The sequence below is a fragment of the Triticum urartu genome, chromosome 7 (assembly GCF_003073215.2).
Source record: "Triticum urartu cultivar G1812 chromosome 7, Tu2.1, whole genome shotgun sequence".
NCBI lineage: Eukaryota > Viridiplantae > Streptophyta > Magnoliopsida > Poales > Poaceae > Triticum > Triticum urartu.
In genome coordinates, this window is record NC_053028.1 from 501,384,701 (window position 1) to 501,405,291 (window position 20,591).

Genomic DNA, 20,591 nt, shown 5'->3' on the forward strand with positions numbered 1-20,591 from the left:
TCTTCCTCCTCCCGCAGCGCTTAGCGAAGCCCTGTTGGAATCCCGCTACTTCCACCACGCCGTCGTGCTGCTGGATCTCCATCAACCTCTCCCTCCTCCTTGCTGGATCAAGGCATGGGAGACGTCTCCGTTCCGTACGTGTGTTGAACGCGGAGGTGCCGTCCGTTCGGCACTAGGATCATCGGTGATTTGAATCACGACGAGTACGACTCCATCAACCCCGTTCTCTTGAACGCTTCCGCGCGCGATCTACAAGGGTATGTAGATCCAATCCTCCCTCCTTGCTAGATGACTCCATAGATTGATCTTGGTGACACGTAGGAAAATTTTGAATTTATGCTACGTTCCCCAACACTGGGCCCTCTCGGTAATGCACATCACTTAAGCATTGCAAGCATTGCAACTAATGAGTTAGTTGCGGGATGATGTATTACAGAACGAGTAAAGACTTGCTGGTAACGAGATTGAACTAGGTATAGGATACCGACGATCGAATCTCGGGCAAGTAACATACCGATGACAAAGGGAACAACGTATGTTGTTATGCGGTCTGACCGATAAAAGATCTTCGTAGAATATGTAGGAGCCCATATGAGCATCCAGGTTCCGCTATTGGTTATTGACCAGAGACGTGTCTCGGTCATGTCTACATTGTTCTCGAACCCGTAGGGTCCGCACGCTTAAGGTTATGATGACAGTTATATTATGAGTTTATGCATTTTGATGTACCGAAGGTTGTTCGGAGTCCCGGATGTGATCACGAACATGACGAGGAGTCTCGAAATGGTCGAGACATAAAGATTGATATATTGTAAGCCTATGTTTGGATATCGGAAGTGTTCCGGGTGAAATCGGGATTTTACCGGAGTACCGGGAGGTTACCGGAACCCCCCGGGAGGTATATGGGCCTTAGTGGGCCTTAGTGGAAGAGAAGAGAGGTGGCCAGAGATGGGCCGCGCGCCCCTCCCCCCTTGGTCTGAATTGGACAAGGAGAGGGGGTCGGCCCCCCTTCCTCCTCTCTCTCCTCTTTCCCCCCCCCCCCATCCGCGAATCCTATTCCAATTAGGAAAGGGGGGAGTCCTACTCCCGGAGGGAGTAGGACTCCTCCTAGCGCGCCTCTCCTGGCCGGCCGGCCCCCCTCCCTTGAGCCTTTATATACGGAGGCAGGGGCACCCTTAGAGACACAAGTTGATCCACGTGATCATATTCTTAGCCGTGTGCGGTGCCCCCTTCCACCATAGTCCTCGATAATATTGTAGCGGTGCTTAGGCGAAGCCCTGCAACAGTAGTACATCAAGATCATCACCACGCCGTCGTGCTGATGGAACTCTTCCCCGACACTTTGCGGGATCGGAGTCCGGGGATCGTCATCGAGCTGAACATGTGCTAGAACTCGGAGGTGCCGTAGTTTCGGTGCTTGATCGGTCGGGCCGTGAAGACGTACGACTACATCAACCAAGTTAACGCTTCCGTTGTCGATCTACAAGGGTACGTAGATCACACTCTCCCCCTCTCATTGCTATGCATCACCATGATCTTGCGTGTGCGTAGGAATTTTTTTGAAATTACTACGTTCCCCAACAGTGGCATCCGAGCCTAGGTTTTATATGTTGATGTTATATGCACGAGTAGAACACAAGTGAGTTGTGGGCGATATAAGTCATACTGCTTACCAGCATGTCATACTTTGGTTCGGCGGTATTGTTGGACGAAGCGGCCCGTACTGACATTACGCGTACGCTTACGCGAGACCGGTTCTCCCGACGTGCTTTGCACATAGGTGGCTTGCGGGTGACAGTTTCTCCAACTTTAGTTGAACCGAGTGTGGCTATGCCCGGTCCTTGTGAAGGTTAAACCAACACCAACTTGACAAACTATCGTTGTGGTTTTGATGCGTAGGTAAGATTAGTTCTTGCTTAAGCCCGTAGCAGCCACGTAAAACATGCAACAACAAAGTAGAGGACGTCTAACTTGTTTTTGCAGGGCATGTTGTGATGTGATATGGTCAAGACATGATGCTAAATTTTATTGTATGAGATGATCATGTTTTGTAACCGAGTTATCGGCAACTGGCAGGAGCCATATGGTTGTCGCTTTATTGTATGCAATGCAATCGTGCTGTAATGCTTTACTTTATCACTAAGCGGTAGCGATAGTCGTGGAAGCATAAGATTGGCGAGACGACAACGATGCTACGATGGAGATCAAGGTGTCGCGTCGGTGACGATGGTGATCATGACAGTGCTTCGGAGATGGAGATCACAAGCACAAGATGATGATGGCCATATCATATCACTTATATTGATTGCATGTGATGTTTATCTTTTTTGCATCTTATCTTGCTTTGATTGACGGTAGAATTATAAGATGATCTCTCACTAAATTATCAAGAAGTGTTCTCCCTGAGTATGCACCGTTGCGAAAGTTCTTCGTGCTGAGACACCACGTGATGATCGGGTGTGATAGGCTCTACGTTCAAATACAACGGGTGCAAAACAGTTGCACACGCGGAATACTCAGGTTATACTTGATGAGCCAAGCATATACAGATATGGCCTCGGAACACGGAGACCGAAAGGTCGAGCGTGAATCATATAGTAGATATGATCAACATAGTGATGTTCACCAATGAAACTACTCCATCTCACGTGATGATCGGACATGGTTTAGTTGATTTGGATCATGTGATCACTTAGAGAATTAGAGGGATGTCTATCTAAGTGGGAGTTCTTTAAGTAATATGATTAATTGAACCTAAATTTATCATGAACTTAGTATCTGATAGTATCTTGCTTGTTTTATGTATGATTGTAGATAAATGGCACGTGCTGTTGTTCCGTTGAATTTTAATGCGTTCCTTGAGAAAGCAAAGTTGAAAGATGATGGTAGCAATTACACGGACTGGGTCCGTAACTTGAGGATTATCCTCATTGCTGCACAGAAGAATTACGTCCTGGAAGCACCGCTGGGTGCCAGGCCTGCTGCTGGAGCAACACCAGATGTTGTGAACGTCTGGCAGAGCAAAGCTGATGACTACTCGATAGTTCAGTGTGCCATGCTTTACGGCTTAGAACCGGGACTTCAACGACGTTTTGAACGTCATGGAGCATATGAGATGTTCCAGGAGTTGAAGTTAATATTTCAAGCAAATGCCCGGATTGAGAGATATGAAGTCTCCAATAAGTTCTATAGCTGCAAGATGGAGGAGAACAGTTCTGTCAGTGAGCATATACTCAAAATGTCTGGGTATAATAATCACTTGATTCAAATGGGAGTTAATCTTCCAGATGATTGCGTCATTGACAGAATTCTCCAATCATTGCCACCAAGCTACAAGAGCTTCGTGATGAACTATAATATGCAAGGGATGAATAAGACTATTCCCGAGCTCTTCGCAATGCTGAAAGCTGCGGAGGTAGAAATCAAAAAGGAGCATCAAGTGTTCATGGTCAACAAGACCACTAGTTTCAAGAAAAAGGGCAAAGGGAAGAAGAAGGGGAACTTCAAGAAGAACAGCAAGCAAGTTGCTGCTCAAGAGAAGAAACCCAAGTCTGGACCTAAGCCTGAAACTGAGTGCTTGTACTGCAAGCAGACTGGTCACTGGAAGCGGAACTGCCCCAAGTATTTGGCGGATAAGAAGGATGGCAAGGTGAACAAAGGTATATGTGATATACATGTTATTGATGTGTACCTTACTAATGCTCACAGTAGCACCTGGGTATTTGATACTGGTTCTGTTGCTAATATTTGCAACTCGAAACAGGGACTACGGATTAAGCGAAGATTGGCTAAGGACGAGGTGACGATGCGCGTGGGAAACGGTTCCAAAATCGATGTGATCGCGGTCAGCACGCTACCTCTACATCTACCTTCGGGATTAATATTAGACCTAAATAATTGTTATTTGATGCCAGCGTTAAGCATGAACATTATATCTGGATCATGTTTGATCCGAGACGGTTATTCATTTAAATCAAAGAATAATGGTTGTTCTATTTATATGAGTAATATCTTTTATGGTCATGCACCCTTGAAGAGTGGTCTATTCTTATTGAATCTCGATAGTAGTAACACACATATTCATAATGTTGAAACCAAAAGATGCAGAGTTGATAATGATAGTGCAACTTTTTTGTGGCACTGCCGTTTAGGTCATATCGGTGTAAAGCGCATGAAGAAACTCCATACTGATGGACTTTTGGAACCACTTGATTATGAATCACTTGGTACTTGCGAATCGTGCCTCATGGGCAAGATGACTAAAACGCCGTTCTCCGGTACTATGGAGAGAGCAACAGATTTGTTGGAAATCATACATATAGATGTATGTGGTCCGATGAATATTGAGGCTCGTGGCGGATATCGTTATTTTCTCACCTTCACAGATGATTTAAGCAGATATGGGTATATCTACTTAATGAAACATAAGTTTGAAACGTTTGAAAAGTTCAAAGAATTTCAGAGTGAAGTTGAAAATCATCGTAACAAGAAAATAAAGTTTCTACGATCTGATCGTGGAGGAGAATATTTGAGTTACGAGTTTGGTGTACATTTGAAACAATGCGGAATAGTTTCGCAACTCACGCCACCTGGAACACCACAGCGTAATGGTGTGTCCGAACGTCGTAATCGTACTTTACTAGATATGGTGCGATCTATGATGTCTCTTACTGATTTACCGCTATCATTTTGGGGTTATGCTTTGGAGACGGCCACATTCACGTTAAATAGGGCACCATCAAAATCCGTTGAGACGACGCCTTATGAACTATGATTTGGCAAGAAACCAAAGTTGTCGTTTCTGAAAGTTTGGGGCTGCGATGCTTATGTGAAAAAGTTTCAGCCTGATAAGCTCGAACCCAAATCGGAGAAATGTGTCTTCATAGGATATCCAAAGGAGACTATTGGATACACCTTCTATCACAGATCCGAAGGCAAGACTTTTGTTGCTAAGTTCGGAAACTTTCTGGAGAAGGAGTTTCTCTCGAAAGAAGTGAGTGGGAGGAAAGTAGAACTTGACGAGGTAACTGTACCTGCTCCCTTATTGGAAAGTAGTACATCACAGAAACCTGTTTCTGAGATACCTACACCAATTAGTGAGGAAGCTAATGATAAAAATCATGAAACTTCAGAACAAGATACTACTGAACCTCGTAGATCAACCAGAGTGAGATCCACACCAGAGTGGTACGGAATCCTGTTCTGGAAGTCATGCTACTATATCATGATGAACCTACGAACTATGAAGAAGCGATGGTGAGCCCAGATTCCGCAAAATGGCTTGAAGCCATGAAATCTGAGATGGGATCCATGTATGAGAACAAAGTATGGACTTTAGTTGACTTGCCCAATGATCGGCAAGCAATTGAGAATAAATGGATCTTCAAGAAGAAGACTGACGCCCACGGTAATATTACTGTCTACAAAGCTCGACTTGTCGCAAAAGGGTTTCGACAAGTTCAAGGGGTTGACTACGATGAGACCTTCTCAACCGTAGCGATGCTTAAGTCTGTCCGAATCATGTTAGCAATTGCCGCATTTTATGATTATGAAATTTGGCAGATGGATGTCAAAACTGCATTCCTGAATGGATTTCTGGAAGAAGAGTTGTATATGATGCAACCGGAAGGTTTTGTCGATCCAAAGGGAGCTAACAAAGTGTGCAAGCTCCAGCGATCCATTTATGGACTAGTGCAAGCCTCTCGGAGTTGGAATAAACGCTTTGATAGTGTGATCAAAATATTTGGTTTTATACAGACTTTTGGAGAAGCCTGTATTTACAAGAAAGTGAGTGGGAGCTCTGTAGCATTTCTGATATTATATGTGGATGACATATTACTGATTGGAAATGATATAGAATTTCTGGATAGCATAAAGGGATACTTGAATAAGAGTTTTTCAATGAAAGACCTCGGTGAAGCTGCTTACATATTAGGCATAAAGATCTATAGAGATAGATCAAGACGTTTAATTGGACTTTCACAAAGCACATACCTTGACAAGATTTTGAAGAAGTTCAAAATGGATCAAGCAAAGAAAGGGTTCTTGCCTGTGTTACAAGGTGTGAAGTTGAGTCAGACTCAATGCCCGACCACTGCAGAAGATAGAGAGAAAATGAAAGATGTTCCCTATGCTTCAGCCATAGGCTCTATCATGTATGCAATGCTGTGTACCAGACCTGATGTGTGCCTTGCTATAAGTCTAGCAGGGAGGTACCAAAGTAATCCAGGAGTGGATCACTGGACAATGGTCAAGAACATCCTAAAGTACCTGAAAAGGACTAAGGATATGTTTCTCGTATATGGAGGTGATAAAGAGCTCATCGTAAACGGTTACGTTGATGCAAGCTTTGACACTGATCCGGACGATTCTAAATCGCAAACCAGATACGTGTTTACATTAAACGGTGGAGCTGTCAGTTAATGCAGTTCTAAACAGAGCGTCGTGGCGGGATCTACGTGTGAAGCGGAATACATAGCTGCTTCGGAAGCAGCGAATGAAGGAGTCTGGATGAAGGAGTTCATATCCGATCTAGGTGTCATACCTAGTGCATCGGGTCCAATGAAAATCTTTTGTGACAATACTGGTGCAATTGCCTTGGCGAAGGAATCCAGATTTCACAAGAGAACCAAGCACATCAAGAGACGCTTCAATTCCATCCGGGATCTAGTCCAGGTGGGAGACATAGAGATTTGCAAGATACATACGGATCTGAATGTTGCAGACCCGTTGACTAAGCCTCTTCCATGAGCAAAACATGATCAGCACCAAGGCTCCATGGGTGTTAGAATCATTACTGTGTAATCTAGATTATTGACTCTAGTGCAAGTGGGAGACTGAAGGAAATATGCCCTAGAGGCAATAATAAAGTTATTATTTATTTCCTTATATCATGATAAAAGTTTATTATTCATGCTAGAATTGTATTAACCGGAAACATAATACATGTGTGAATACATAGACAAACAGAGTGTCACTAGTATGCCTTTACTTGACTAGCTCGTTAATCAAAGATGGTTATGTTTCCTAACCATGGACAAAGAGTTGTTATTTGATTAACGGGATCACATCATTAGTTTAATGATCTGATTGACATGACCCATTCCATTAGCTTAGCACCCGATCGTTTAGTATGTTGCTATTGCTTTCTTCATGACTTATACATGTTTCCTATGACTATGAGATTATGCAACTCCCGTTTGCCAGAGGAACACTTTGTGTGCTACCAAATGTCACAACGTAACTGGGTGATTATAAAGGAGCTCTACAGGTGTCTCCAAAGGTACATGTTGGGTTGGCGTATTTCGAGATTAGGATTTGTCACTCCGATTGTCGGAGAGGTATCTCTGGGCCCTCTCGGTAATGCACATCACTTAAGCCTTGCAAGCATTGCAACTAATGAGTTAGTTGTGGGATGATGTATTACAGAACGAGTAAAGAGACTTGCCGGTAACGAGATTGAACTAGGTATAGGATACCGACGATCGAATCATGGGCAAGTAACATACCGATGACAAAGGGAACAACGTATGTTGTTATGCGGTCTGACCGATAAAAGATCTTCATAGAATATGTAGGAGCCAATATGAGCATCCAGGTTCCGCTATTGGTTATTGACCGGAGACGTGTCTCGGTCATGTCTACATTGTTCTCGAACCCGTAGGGTCCGCACGCTTAAGGTTACGATGACAGTTATATTATGAGTTTATGCATTTTGATGTACCGAAGGTTGTTCGGAGTCCCGGATGTGATCACGGACATGACGAGGAGTCTCGAAATGGTCGAGACATAAAGATTGATATATTGTAAGCCTATGTTTGGATATCGGAAGTGTTCCGGGTGAAATCGGGATTTTACCGGAGTACCGGGAGGTTACCGGAACCCCCCGGGAGGTATATGGGCCTTAGTGGGCCTTAGTGGAAGAGAGGAGAGGTGGCGAGAGATGGGCCGCGCGCCCCTCCCCCCCTTGGTCCGAATTGGACAAGGAGAGGGGGCCGGCCCCCCTTCCTCCTCTCTCTCCTCTTTTCCCCCATCCGCGAATCCTAGTCCAACTAGGAAAGGGGGGAGTCCTACTCCCGGAGGGAGTAGGACTCCTCCTGGCGCGCCTCTCCTGGCCGGCCGGCCCCCCTCCCTTGAGCCTTTATATACGGAGGCAGGGGCACCCCTAGAGACACAAGTTGATCCACGTGATCATATTCTTAGCCGTGTGCGATGCCCCCTTCCACCATAGTCCTCGATAATATTGTAGCGGTGCTTAGGCGAAGCCCTGCGACAGTAGTACATCAAGAGCGTCACCACGCCGTCGTGCTGATGGAACTCTTCCCCGACACTTTGCTGGATCGGAGTCCGGGGATCATCATCGAGCTGAACGTGTGCTAGAACTCGGAGGTGCCGTAGTTTCGGTGCTTGATCGGTCGGGCCATGAAGACGTACGACTACATCAACCAAGTTAACGCTTCCGTTGTCGATCTACAAGGGTACGTAGATCACACTCTCCCCCTCTCGTTGCTATGCATCACCATGATCTTGCGTGTGCGTAGGAATTTTTTTTGAAATTACTACATTCCCCAACAGGGTTGACCTGGAAGGTGCCCGCGAGATACTTACGAGGCGTGGCCGGGCATTCTTAGCCCTTGCCACAAGTACTCGAGACGGGGCAACGGGGTCACATCTTTCGTGAGTCTCTGCTTGTTACCGCGTGCTCCTAATCCACTACGATTTGGATATTTGATCCGAGGGGCCTCTGGCCTGATAGCACTAACCATCACGTGGGCATAGTATGGGCGTTCTGCGTCGTATGCATCAGCCAAAGCTTAATAGACGTCAGCGACTGAGCGGCGCGCGCCGGGTTGGACTGCGTAAGCTCCTGCCTTGTTGAAGGAGGTAGCTAGGTCTGCTCATCGGCCGCGTACGCAACGTGCAGGAGTTCCCGGGGATATGGCCCATGACCCCTGGGGGCATAGGTTTAGTCCGGCGTGTTGACCTCTTTATTAAGCCTAGGTCGGGTTACGGCGTATTGTTTGGCCGAGGCCGGGCATGACCCAGGAAAGTGTGTCCGGCCGGAGTTAATTGAGCTTGATGGGTAAGTTGGTGCACCCCTGCAGGGAAGAAAACATCTATCGATAGCCTGTTCTATGGTAACGGACACTTGGAGTTGTATCCCGATCGATACAACTAGAACTGGATACTTGTGATGAGAACTGGATGGTGATGAGAATTGGAATGTGTTGACACTTGGATAGTATGGCCCTGGGATTGCTTTCTCGCAGGGAGTCGAGAAAGGATCTCTGGCCGAGGTTGATAACACTTCTACTACTTTACTTTATGCTACTCTACTCCCTCCTGTTGCTGCAAGATGGTGGTTTCCAGAAGATGCTAGTCTTCGATAGGCTAGGCTTTCCCCTTCTCTTCTGGCATTATGCAGTCCAGTCCACAGATACAACCAATTTCATTGATACCAATGCATATGTAGTGTAGATCCTTGCTTGCGAGTACTTTGGATGAGTACTCACGGTTGCTTTGCTACCTATTTTTCTCCCATACCCGATTGTTGCGACCAGATGACGGATCCCAGGAGCCAGACGACGCCACTGATGACTACTACTACCCCGAAGGTGCCTACTACTACGTGAAGACCGCTGACGACCAGGAGTAGTTAGGAGGCTCCCAGGCAGGAGACCTTGCCTTTTTGATCGATGTTGTTTTTGTGCTAGCCTTCTTAAGGCAAACTTGTCTAACTCATGTCTGTACTCAGATATTGTTGCTTCCGCTGACTCTTGTGTATTCGAGCTTATGTATTCGAGCCCTCGAGGCCCCTGGCTTGTAATATAAAGCTTGTATTATTTTAATTTGTGTCTAGAGTTGTGTTGTGATATCTTCCCATGAGTCCTTGATCTTGATCGTACACATTTGCGTGTATGATTAGTGTACGATTGAATCGAGGGCATCACAGTCCGACCTATTAGACATGGGCCGGACTGATTGGCTGTGAAGATACAAAGACCGAAGACTCTAGCCGTGTCCGGATGGGACTCTCCTTGACGTGGAAGACAAGCTTGGCGTCCGAATATGAAGATTCCTTTCTCTGTAACCGACCTTATGTAACCCTAGATCCCTCCGGTGTCTATATAAATAGGAGGGCTAGGTCCGTAGACATATATCGTCATAATCATAGCCAGACAGGCTAGACTTCTAGGGTTTAGCCATTACGATCTCGTGTTAGATTAATTCTTGTAATACTCATATTCATTAAGATAAATCAAGTAGGAAGTAGGGTATTACCTCCATAGAGAGGACCCGAACCTGGGTAAACATTGTGTCCCCTGTCTCCTGTTACAATCAACCTCAGACGTATAGTTCGGGACCCCTTATCCGAGATCCGCCGGTTTTGACATCGACACCCACGTCGATATTTTCGCCGGTGCGCCCCCAAACGGCGCTATTTTCAGGCCTCTGGGGGGCCGAACAGCTGGAGATGCTCTTACGCAGTGGCTGAGGCAATGGGGACTCGTAGGAGCCATGGTTGATGCCCTCCCCTCCCACATTTGTGCATGTTTTTTCTTCCTTTTTTTTTGCATTACCCTCATAGGGTTTTTTAAAAAAAATATTATTTGTACAATTTGTCAGTTCTTATAAAAATTGATTAATTTCGTTCCTGGTATTTGATTTTTGGCTCTCTGCCACTAGTCGTTTTGTATATAGGACTTATTTCTTTAAACTGACAACTGGACAACCAAATTATGAGATTTGTCCCAAATTTGAGGCACCATATACATCTAAAATGTTAGTTTTAGAGACGTGAAATTCTTTTGTGATGCATTGCTCTGGCTTTGAGACTCCAACTTAAACGGGAATTGGAGGTGGCCGAGCTATGCAACTTTCTCTCGTTTCTTCCACTAACCCGACCTAAGGCAAACTTTCCCCTTCAGACTTCACCGATGAACCCTTCCTCTACATGCCGCTCCGACGCTCGGGTGGCGGGGAGGAGAATTTTGGTGCCTTCACTTCAATTAGTAGTTTAGATTAGGATTTTTAGCCCTCGTAGGTGTGATCGGGCGGATGATGACGCTTCTTCTTCGAGTTTGTCTTTCGAACTTCAATCCTCCATGAGTTCGTCTGTTTGAACGTAGTCGATGGAGACCCGATGTGGATTCTTGCCGTCTCTTTTGTGGTGGTGAGATTAGGTTTCTCATCATGTGACGAGATTTGGTGATATGTGTTTCAGATCTATGCAAGGGTTCAATGACGACGACTGCGGCCCAGGGCGCTGGTTCTTATGGGACTTCCTGACTGTCATCGACAAGGTCTAGCTGGTTCAGATAAGGGAGCGGCGATAATGGCACGTTGGCGGCTCATTTTGACGATAGTAGTGACCGTTTGGTGGTTTCGAAATCTTGATACAAGTAATTTTTATCATATTTGACATTCTTTGCACTTGGACTTTTATAATAGATCTTATTATCTTTTATTTAATTAAAAAAACGAGAATAGGGAATTTGTCCGTGAGAGGAGATCCTCCCTCAGATCTCTCTGGAAATGAATTTCTTCGTATCTGAAAATCGGACGGCCACGAGAGTTCACCGAAAATCAACTGCAACTTGCTCAGTGAATCTCTGATCAGCATTCCCTCTTCAGAGCCTGAACCTAAAGCCTCCCCAAAATGCCATAAGCCCCGAGACGCCGCCGTCTCCCTTAAACCCTAAACTCAACCCCGCATCTCCGCCATGCGAGGCCGCCACCACCTGCTTGGCTTCCTCCGCCGCGCCGCGGCAGGCTCCTTCTCCGCGGCCCGCCGTGCTGATTCTCTCTCCCTCCCACACCCCATCCCGCCTGGAAATGGCGCCGCCGTTCCCATCAGCACCCGCTTCCTCTCCTCGCGCACTGGCGGCGCCGCGCGGAGCCTAATCGAGGACGAGGCCGACCTCAGCGACTGGGTCAGCGACATCAAGGCCGACTCCTTCAACCTTGGCCTTAGCAGCGGCGACGAGCGCGAGGCCTCCACCCGCAAACCCACTGCCTCCAGGGGAGGCCGAAGAGGGAGGGATTCGGGGGGACCGCCGACGAGGTCGAGGTTTGATGGTGGTGAGTTCGGCGGAGAGAGACGCGGCGGGGATTTTGGCGGTGATATGCGTGGTGGTCGGTTCGGCGGCGATAGTCGCGGTGGTCGGTTCGGCGGCGATAGTCGCGGTGGTCGGTTCGGCGGCGATAGTCGTGGTGGTCGGTTTGGTGGCGACAGGCGTGGTGGTCGATTCGGCAGCGATAGTCGTGGTGGTCGGTTCGGGGGCGATAGGCCTGGCTCTGATCGGAGGGGGAGGGTGGTGAGTTCTGATCTCAGTGATGATGGTGAATCTGGGTTTGGTTCTGCGAGGGGAAGGCGAGGGCGGGGCGGGATGTCTTCGGGGTTTTCACAGAGAGGAGGGAGGGGAGGTGATTTTGGTGATGAGGCTGGGTTTCGGTCTTCGAGGGGTCAGCGTGGCCGGGGCGGGAGGGCATCGGGTGTGTCACAAAGGGGAGGGAGGTATGGTGATTTGGATGATGAAGAATCTGGGTTTGGGTCTCCCAGGGGAAGACAAGGTCGTGGTGGGAGGACAGCAGATTTGTCAGGTAGAGGACGCAGGGGAAGCGATCTGGATGACGAGGAGGATGACAGCGGTGAAGAAGTTGGTTTTGGGTCTCCCAGGGGAAGACGAGGCCGTGGTGGAAGGGCATCAGGTTTGTCAAGCAGAGGAGGCAGGGGAAGCGATCTGGATGATGAAGAGGATGACAGTGGTGAAGAAGTTGGTTTTGGGTCTCCCAGGGGAATTCGTGGCCGTGGTGGAAGGATGTCAAGTTTGTCACGCAGAGGAGGTACGGAAAGTGATTTGGATGACGACGACGACGACGACGATGATGATGCAATTGAGTTTGGAGCTTCTGGTGGAAGGCATAATCGTGGTGGGAGAGCAGAGAAGATGGGGAGTTTGGGATCACGTAGAGGAGGTAAAGTCAGGGATGTGGATTTTGGTGATCGACGGTCAAAGGGTCGGAAAATGTCTGATTTTGGTTCATCAGAGGATGATAGTGAGTCAGGGGAAGTTGATGAGGATGATGGGCCATCAGGTTTTGAGGATGGTCTCTCTGGTGATGATTCTGGCCAGGAGGATTTAGTGAACAGTGCAGCTAAGAAATCTGTCTCTTCTGAGTCAGTTGAACAGGAGACTGTACTGGGCACAAGAGATAATAGAGGTGCTGATTCGTATTTGAGTCAGAGAAGGTAGCTCTTGCTCAACCTTTCTCTAATTCACAATAAATATATCCTGCCATTGTTATGGAATGTTTCTGTATGTGTTGTACTTTGTTTTCTTTTCTCTATGGCGACTAGTTAGATTGTTACTTTGTGATCATATATCCGTGCATAGGATAGATATATGTTAGGTCATGCATATATTTGAGTTGTGAAGCGCGTGAATGACTGCTTGCTATCTCGGGTCTTTTTTATTCACTTTTGCGATATTTGCCTAAATGTTAGTTCAACAAATAGCATCACTTTCATCCCAATTAACACTATACTTACTTATCATATGCAAAGTTAATAAGAACTTCTATAGTTGCCTCCAACTTGGCCGCAAAGCCTCCTATCCTTGGAAGTGCAAACAGATATTTAGTATTTGCCTGTGGTTTGGTCTGTTTTCATCATAGTGTAACAGGTTCCATGATCCTTGAATGTGGGGTGGGTTATTAGAAACTTCAGTATTGTTCTATCCTCAATTCTGATCAATTCCAGGACCTTAGGCCAGTGAAGAAAATGTATCTTGTTCATAGTCACACACTACTAGAAACTATTACTGACTACTATCCAAGTATCATTATCTTAATCAGGATTGATTTCATCTAGATGCATTAGTTGGCTTTTGTATTGAAAGTTATCCTTAATTCTAATAAATTTTAGGACCTTAGGCCAGTGAAGAAAATATATCTTGTTCAGAGTCATGCTCTACTAGAAACTGTTACTGACTACTCCCTCTGTTCCAAATTACTCGTCGCAGAAATGGATGTATCTAGAACTAAAATACATCTAGATACATCCATACCTGCGACAAGTAATTTGGAACGGAGGGAGTACTATCCAAGTATCACTATCTTCTTAATGACTAACTTAATCAGGATTGATTTCATCTAGCTGCATTAGTTGGCTTTTGTACTGGAAGTGCACAAAGGATGCACATTTTAAATCATGATGACCTGTCAATAACAATCCACTTACTTGCAGCAGTGAATGGAGGCAGTGTCTATTTTCTCAACCATACCATAATTTAAGTTGCTTAATGATTCTTATCTTAGTTTTGAAGCTGTTATTTTGTGACCCCACCATGTGACGAGGAAAATATATGACATTTGTAGCCTAGTGTTGAGGGCAACAAATTGTTCTATTGCTAAATTAGCTGATTCTTATTACTGCTGGTGCAGCAATTTTTGTATATTAAAATAGAACTTGGTATAATTATGTTTGCTCAATGTCTCTGCAGCTTGTGATACCCTGGTCTATGAAATGACATGTTTCATGGAAACTATAGTCAGCCATGTGCGATGATTATGGGCGTATTGTTTTGGCTTATTACGTCCTTATGATCTCTAATTGGCCATCTGCATTCTTTCCAAATAGTTGCAGACATGTATTGAGATTTAAGAGCAACCTTTTAATCTCTAATGCCCTATCCTGTTGGATCTTCTTTTGTTTTACATCACAGGTTTGATGAATGTTCTCTCTCTCCCGCGACATTAAAAGGTGTTAAAGCTGCTGGGTATGAACGGATGACTGCAGTTCAGGAGGCCACGCTTCCTATTATACTTAAAGGTTAACACCGTGCTGTTTGTATACGTGGACAGTTATGATTTTACTTTATGGTATGCATATCTTTCCTTGTTAGGACTCACAGGCTATACAAAGGGACGAACATTATCCATTACCACTCTCCTTCTAGGCATTTTATCTTTTCATTTTCCAAAATATACCCCCACAACTCCCATTTTCTAAAAATCTCTTCCACCGTTCCTTGGTTAACCCTTTTCATTTTACTGGGCCCATGATGTCTAAAGGCTACCTATTATTCACTTAGTTGGCTTCATTTCCTTCCCTTATCTTCACATGCATTTTTGCACTACTCACCGATGCCACTTCCTTTGTTTTGATGGACTTGAAGAGCTGAGGTGGCGAACAAAAATAAGTAACTGCTTCACGATGTCCAATGGCCCATGTTTTGGTTACTCAAATATTTAGCAGGTTAACTTCGATAACTGACAGGAGGAATAGGGTATTAGACCATATTATATTGGAACTCATAAGGATTGTTCTGCTTGTAGTCATTTCTGTGTTATAAAAACACACCCTTACAGAAAAAATATGGAAGTGCGTTGACCCTGTATTTAATGATTATCGGGAAAGCTAAATTGAGAGATGATGAACACTTGTAGGGTGGAGAGCCAATTGATAGCCCACTCACCCCACCTCAACCTTCACCAACCACCACCCTCAGTTTTTTTATGTCTCGTCACTGCCACTGAGGCACAAAGGTATTGTGGACAGAACAAGGAATTGGGGATCAGTGAAGGAGAAGATGCTGGGGGGAGAGAACACAAAAATACCTCTATATTAACCAATACTTAGTTTACAGTACCCCTCTTGAAAACCTTTCTGTTTATAGCTCCACACATCCAACAGTCACACAGCTCAGCTATCTTATTAAACAGAACATGCCCAAAAACTCAGTACATAGATAGCATTGCCCATATGCACACTCACCACAACACTCACCACAGCTTCATTCACTTCTGCTTCATGCTCTTCAGTCTTGCCAACATAGTTTTCTTTTCAAGGAAAAAGCACAATATTCTGGAGTTGTGACTAATGAGCATGCATGAGTGAATTGTTCATCTCCTTTATAGGTCACTTATACCGAATCTCCTTACTGTATGCAAAAATCAACACGCAACAATTAATATTAAAACACATCAGTGGAATTGACCATATGGCCTTATAGTGATGATACTTCCCATAGTTTCTCAGTAGCTATATAAGTAGTCAAGAATTCGTCCAATTAACCAGTTCACTTGCCGATTAATCCCTACCCATAGGGTCACTGAGTAGCCGATAAACTGATAAATCATCCAATCAATTGATTAATTGGCCGATTAACTTGCCAATTAGCCTATTAATCCCCTACTCGCCAGCGAACCGAGCAGCTACTGGTTAACGATTTCCTGAACAGCCTATAACTATAAGGTCTATACAAGCTTCAGAAAACATAAACTATGTATAGGTTCCTGAAATTTTGAGTAATAATCTTTCAGCTGGCTTTAACAGCCTATGTATAAATTCTTGAATTACAACAATTAGTTATGAGCTTTCTGATTAAAAATATAACTGAAACAACCTCACTGAACTTGGACATTGAAGATGGACTTGGTGTGTTTGTGCTGCAAATAATTGTTTTGACAGAAGTATTACTATGGCACAAGAAACACGATGCGAACCTTTAGTTGATTTGAAGGGAGGACAACCTGGACAATATTTAATTCTGAACTGTGCCTTGTTTGGCTATACACAACTGTGAAAATATCATAACTTAAATTGCATCTTAGTCATTGCTGACAAACTAACAAACCTTTTCTCTGCAGGGAAGGATGTCCTGGCCAAAGCAAGGACAGGAACCGGAAAAACTGTGGCATTCTTGGTGAATACCCTGCTTGAGTATTGATATTTTTCTTGTATTTAATTATTTAGGGCTTCATTCGATCTCAATTTATAATTCACCATTGTTTATGTTCAGCTTCCAGCCATTGAAGTTGTCTCCAAATTGCCCCCTCATGACCATGATAAAAAAAGACCACCTATTAGTGTTATTGTTGTGTGCCCGACACGTGAGCTTGCTGATCAGGCTGCTGCAGAGGCTAACAAACTTCTTAAATTCCATCCATCAATTGGAGTACAACTTGTAATTGGTGGCACTAGGATGGCTCTTGAGCAGAAACGCATGCACACAAACCCTTGCCAGGTGATTGGAAATAGCTCGCTGAATAATCCTTGCTCTTCCTATGGTCACATGTCATGATCTGAAAGTAATGCTAATATGCAGATTCTGGTAGCTACACCGGGAAGGCTTAAGGATCATATGGAGAACACACCAGGATTTGCTACTAGATTGATGGGCGTCAAATTCCTTATTCTTGATGAAGCTGACCGCTTGTTAGATATGGGGTTCCGAACTGATATCGAGAGAATAGTAGCTGCACTCCCCAAACAGCGCCAAACACTCCTATTTTCTGCTACAGTTCCAGATGAGGTATACTGAGTAAACCCACTCAAGCAATCAGTTTATTTGGTCAACATATACTGAATTTGTACTAATTCTAGGTTCGTCAAGTATGTCATGTTGCCATGAAAAGAGATCTTGAATTTGTCAACACTGTTCAAGAAGGAAGTGAGGAAACACATTCACAGGTATATTCTCAACCATGCACTTGTTAATTGCTTCAACTTTGCCTTTTATTATCCAACATGATGCTTACTATTACCATATTCAGGTGAAACAAATGCATTTGGTTGCGCCACTAGATAAACAATTCTCTATCCTATATGGTCTTTTAACAGACCATATTTCGGAAAATGTTGACTACAAGGTAATTTAATTGTTGACTTTGCAGTGTCTTCTCTAGTCACTACTATACACAGATTTATGACAAGACAAATGCAGGTGATTGTGTTTTGTACAACAGCAAAAGTAACAAGTCTTGTTGCTGAACTCCTGTCTGAACTGAAGTTGAACGTACGTGAGATCCACTCCAGAAAGCCACAAAGTTACAGAACCAGGATATCAAAAGAATTTAAGGAATCAAAGGGTCTTATTCTTGTTAGCTCTGATGTATCTGCTAGGGGTGTTGATTATCCTAATGTCACACTAGTTCTGCAGGTAACCAACCTCTTGTATTGTAGATAATAATTTTCTTTTCTATTTGCTCTTTACAACCACTCAGAAAGATATCTTCCACATGCAACTATAAATAATTAGTTGTAACTAAATATGAACATGCTTATCTTTGTGTCCTTAAGCATGTTGTTATAAATCGGAGTGAACTGATATGATGGTCATTGCAGTTGGGTGTTCCGAGTGACAGGGAGCAATATATCCACCGTCTTGGTAGAACTGGCCGCAAAGGTAATGAGGGGAGCGGAGTCTTATTGTTGGCACCATGGGAAGAATACTTCTTGAGAAGTATCAAAGATTTGCCTATTACAGAGGCAACACTACCACTAATTGATCTGGACACTAAACGGAAGGTACAGTAGCTCCTTTACCAGTGCACAACTTATTGTTGGTGTTTTGACATGCAAAATAGCAATGGACATATGGATGAAGAAAATGGCACTATCTGAAGAAGTGTTAGACCCTTCTTTGATTCAGGATTTGGCTTGTTCTGATCGTTTTCCGGTTGTTTTTTTTTTCCCTCTGTTGACGTTTTCGCAAATATCTGTCTAGTTAATCTTACATCACATTAGCCATGAATATGTAGAAGTAGCAAAATGAACGAATGTTTGGAAAGCCATCACAATATTTTTAAGGCACACAATAGGATGAAACAACGAAATAGGTAGAAATGTTTTTTTGTAAGCGCAACTGTGGAGGGCAGTAGCAAAATGAACCTACTTTAGAAAGTCATCTGCATGGAATGTTGTCATTAATTTATTTAAAATATTTGATGAGTTCAATGTGTCATAATGCTATGTTGCACATTTTTATTTTTGTTTTAGGTTGAGAAAGCTCTTGCACATGTGGAGGTGAAAGATAAGGAATCTGCGTATCAAGCATGGCTTGGTTACTATAATTCGAATAAGCAAATCGGCCGTGATAAGTACCAGCTTGTATCGCTGGCTAATGAGTTCAGTAGAAGTCTGGGGCTCAACAATCCTCCAGCACTGACTAAGCTTATCCTTAAAAAGATGGGGCTGAGCAACATTCCAGGTCTACGGTCAAAATAATCTTCCATCAAAGTGAGTGTCCTTGAATCTACGGTTGGGGTGCCGACAATATGCTACTCCATATTGGTACCTGTGTTTCGAGTGAGTAATCAAGCTGTGCATTGATAACAAGTTGTCTCATACAGATACAGGTCATGCCTGCAGTACAACGAGCTTCCACATTACTTGTTTTCAGTCTTTCATTGTAAGATGAAAACACACCTTAAATGCATGCCCCTACAAGTATTTGCTGTGTTGCATATCCTGGACAACAGTTTGACTACGGTGACGCCATTAGCAATTTCACCAGGCATATGGGAAACAGTATCAGAGTTATTGGCCCTTGACTTGATCTGGTGGTTCTGTCCCCTTAATATTTAGAGTTCTTTTTCAGTTTCAGTTCGGCAATTTCTTGTACTTGGCGCCGCCGCCAAGATGAATGTTTCCTAGTTCACAAATTCAGTATAGTACTCCCTCCGTCCGAAAAAGCTTGTCTCTTAAATGGATGAATCTAGCACCAAGTTAGTGTTAGATACATCCATTTGAAAGACAAGGTTGGGACAAGCTTTTTCGAACGGAGGGAGTATTAAAGGAACAAAGTAGTTTCTCTACACAATATTCAGGCTCATTAGATAACTAAATACCACTCCTGATCCCATATATGCGATTTAACTTGCAGTCCCAAATATGCAACCTCGTACATTTGGCAGACACCTTTGGTCGTACCAGAATTTGGTTGACCTATCCTTCTGCATACACGCACTTGCGTTTGTTGAACTGATGTAGTATGAATTTCGTCTCAGTTCTATAAATTTTCCAATGTCTGTTAATATCATATTTGCCTGACAAATCTTTGTGATCCAGTTCCCTAAGTTCGATTGTATTTACATTGGCCATCTTTATTTGGGAACAGCGGGGAGTGTGTTAGTCGATTGGCACATCATTTAGAGAAGAGAAACGATTTGACAATCCCATGTAAGGGCCTGTTTGGGACTACTTCGCTTCACCAAAATCAGTTTCACTCAACCAAATCCTCTTTGAAGCAGTTTCATACAGAAGTTGTAGCACTACCTTTAAGAATGTTTGGCTTCTATGTAGTTCTAGCTTCAAGAATGGGAAATTTGGTGGAAAAGGTCTATTTGATTGAATGAGGGGAGAGAAACGAAGGGGTATCCACTTACCGGTGCCAGTGGTGGGTAATTTTTCCCCAACTCCAGCTTTTAGAGTTTTTTGAAGCACCCCCTCAAGAGCTTCATTAAAAACTGGGAGTTGTACCCTAGATTTTAGTTTTTTGCGGAGCGGCATACCGTGGAGTTATCTTGTTTGGCTTGTGTTTTTTGGAGCAGAGTTGAATTTAAGGAGCAGAGCAGTCCCAAACAGGCTTTAAGTTTAGCTTCAATATTGCATTGAAATGTGAAGTCATGCCACCCGTACTGAGTTTGAATTACCAGTAACCTTGTGATTGTGGCGGACACCTAATTGCGATCATTTTTTCGAGATGAGCAGCAACTTGTAGATTAACTAAAAAATAGTGTGCATCTTTAGTAAAGCTTTTAGTTCAATAGCATGTTGTATTTTGACAAAAAATCTCAAATCTTGG

General features: G+C 44.1%; 1 protein-coding gene across 2 annotated transcripts; it reads left to right on the plus strand.

Moving 5' to 3' along the window:
* Positions 1-11,637: 11,637 nt before the first annotated feature.
* Positions 11,638-19,390, plus strand: LOC125518010 (DEAD-box ATP-dependent RNA helicase 31). Of its 2 annotated transcripts, XM_048682974.1 has the most exons (11): positions 11,638-13,252; positions 14,727-14,833; positions 16,654-16,709; positions 16,806-17,030; positions 17,112-17,318; positions 17,390-17,476; positions 17,560-17,655; positions 17,730-17,945; positions 18,131-18,313; positions 18,785-19,024; positions 19,138-19,390. In XM_048682974.1, the coding sequence occupies exons 1-10, from the start codon at positions 11,724-11,726 to the stop codon at positions 19,010-19,012; spliced, it is 2,934 nt and encodes a 977-aa protein (XP_048538931.1). In that variant the 5' UTR covers positions 11,638-11,723; the 3' UTR covers positions 19,013-19,024; positions 19,138-19,390. The 2 variants fall into 2 exon arrangements, with proteins under 2 accessions (XP_048538931.1, XP_048538930.1); XM_048682973.1 differs by having other exon boundaries at positions 18,785-19,390.
* The last annotated feature ends 1,201 nt before the right edge of the window (positions 19,391-20,591 follow it).

What these genes read in the sequence shown, in the direction of transcription:
- LOC125518010 (XM_048682973.1), top strand. Translation starts at nt 11,724, where the DNA reads ATGCGAGGCCGCCACCACCTGCTTGGCTTCCTCCGCCGCGCCGCGGCA. An exon ending in TGCACACAAACCCTTGCCAG is followed by an intron (nt 17,031 to 17,111) that starts GTGATTGGAAAT and finishes GCTAATATGCAG; the next exon opens with ATTCTGGTAGCTACACCGGG. An exon ending in GTGAGGAAACACATTCACAG is followed by an intron (nt 17,477 to 17,559) that starts GTATATTCTCAA and finishes TACCATATTCAG; the next exon opens with GTGAAACAAATGCATTTGGT.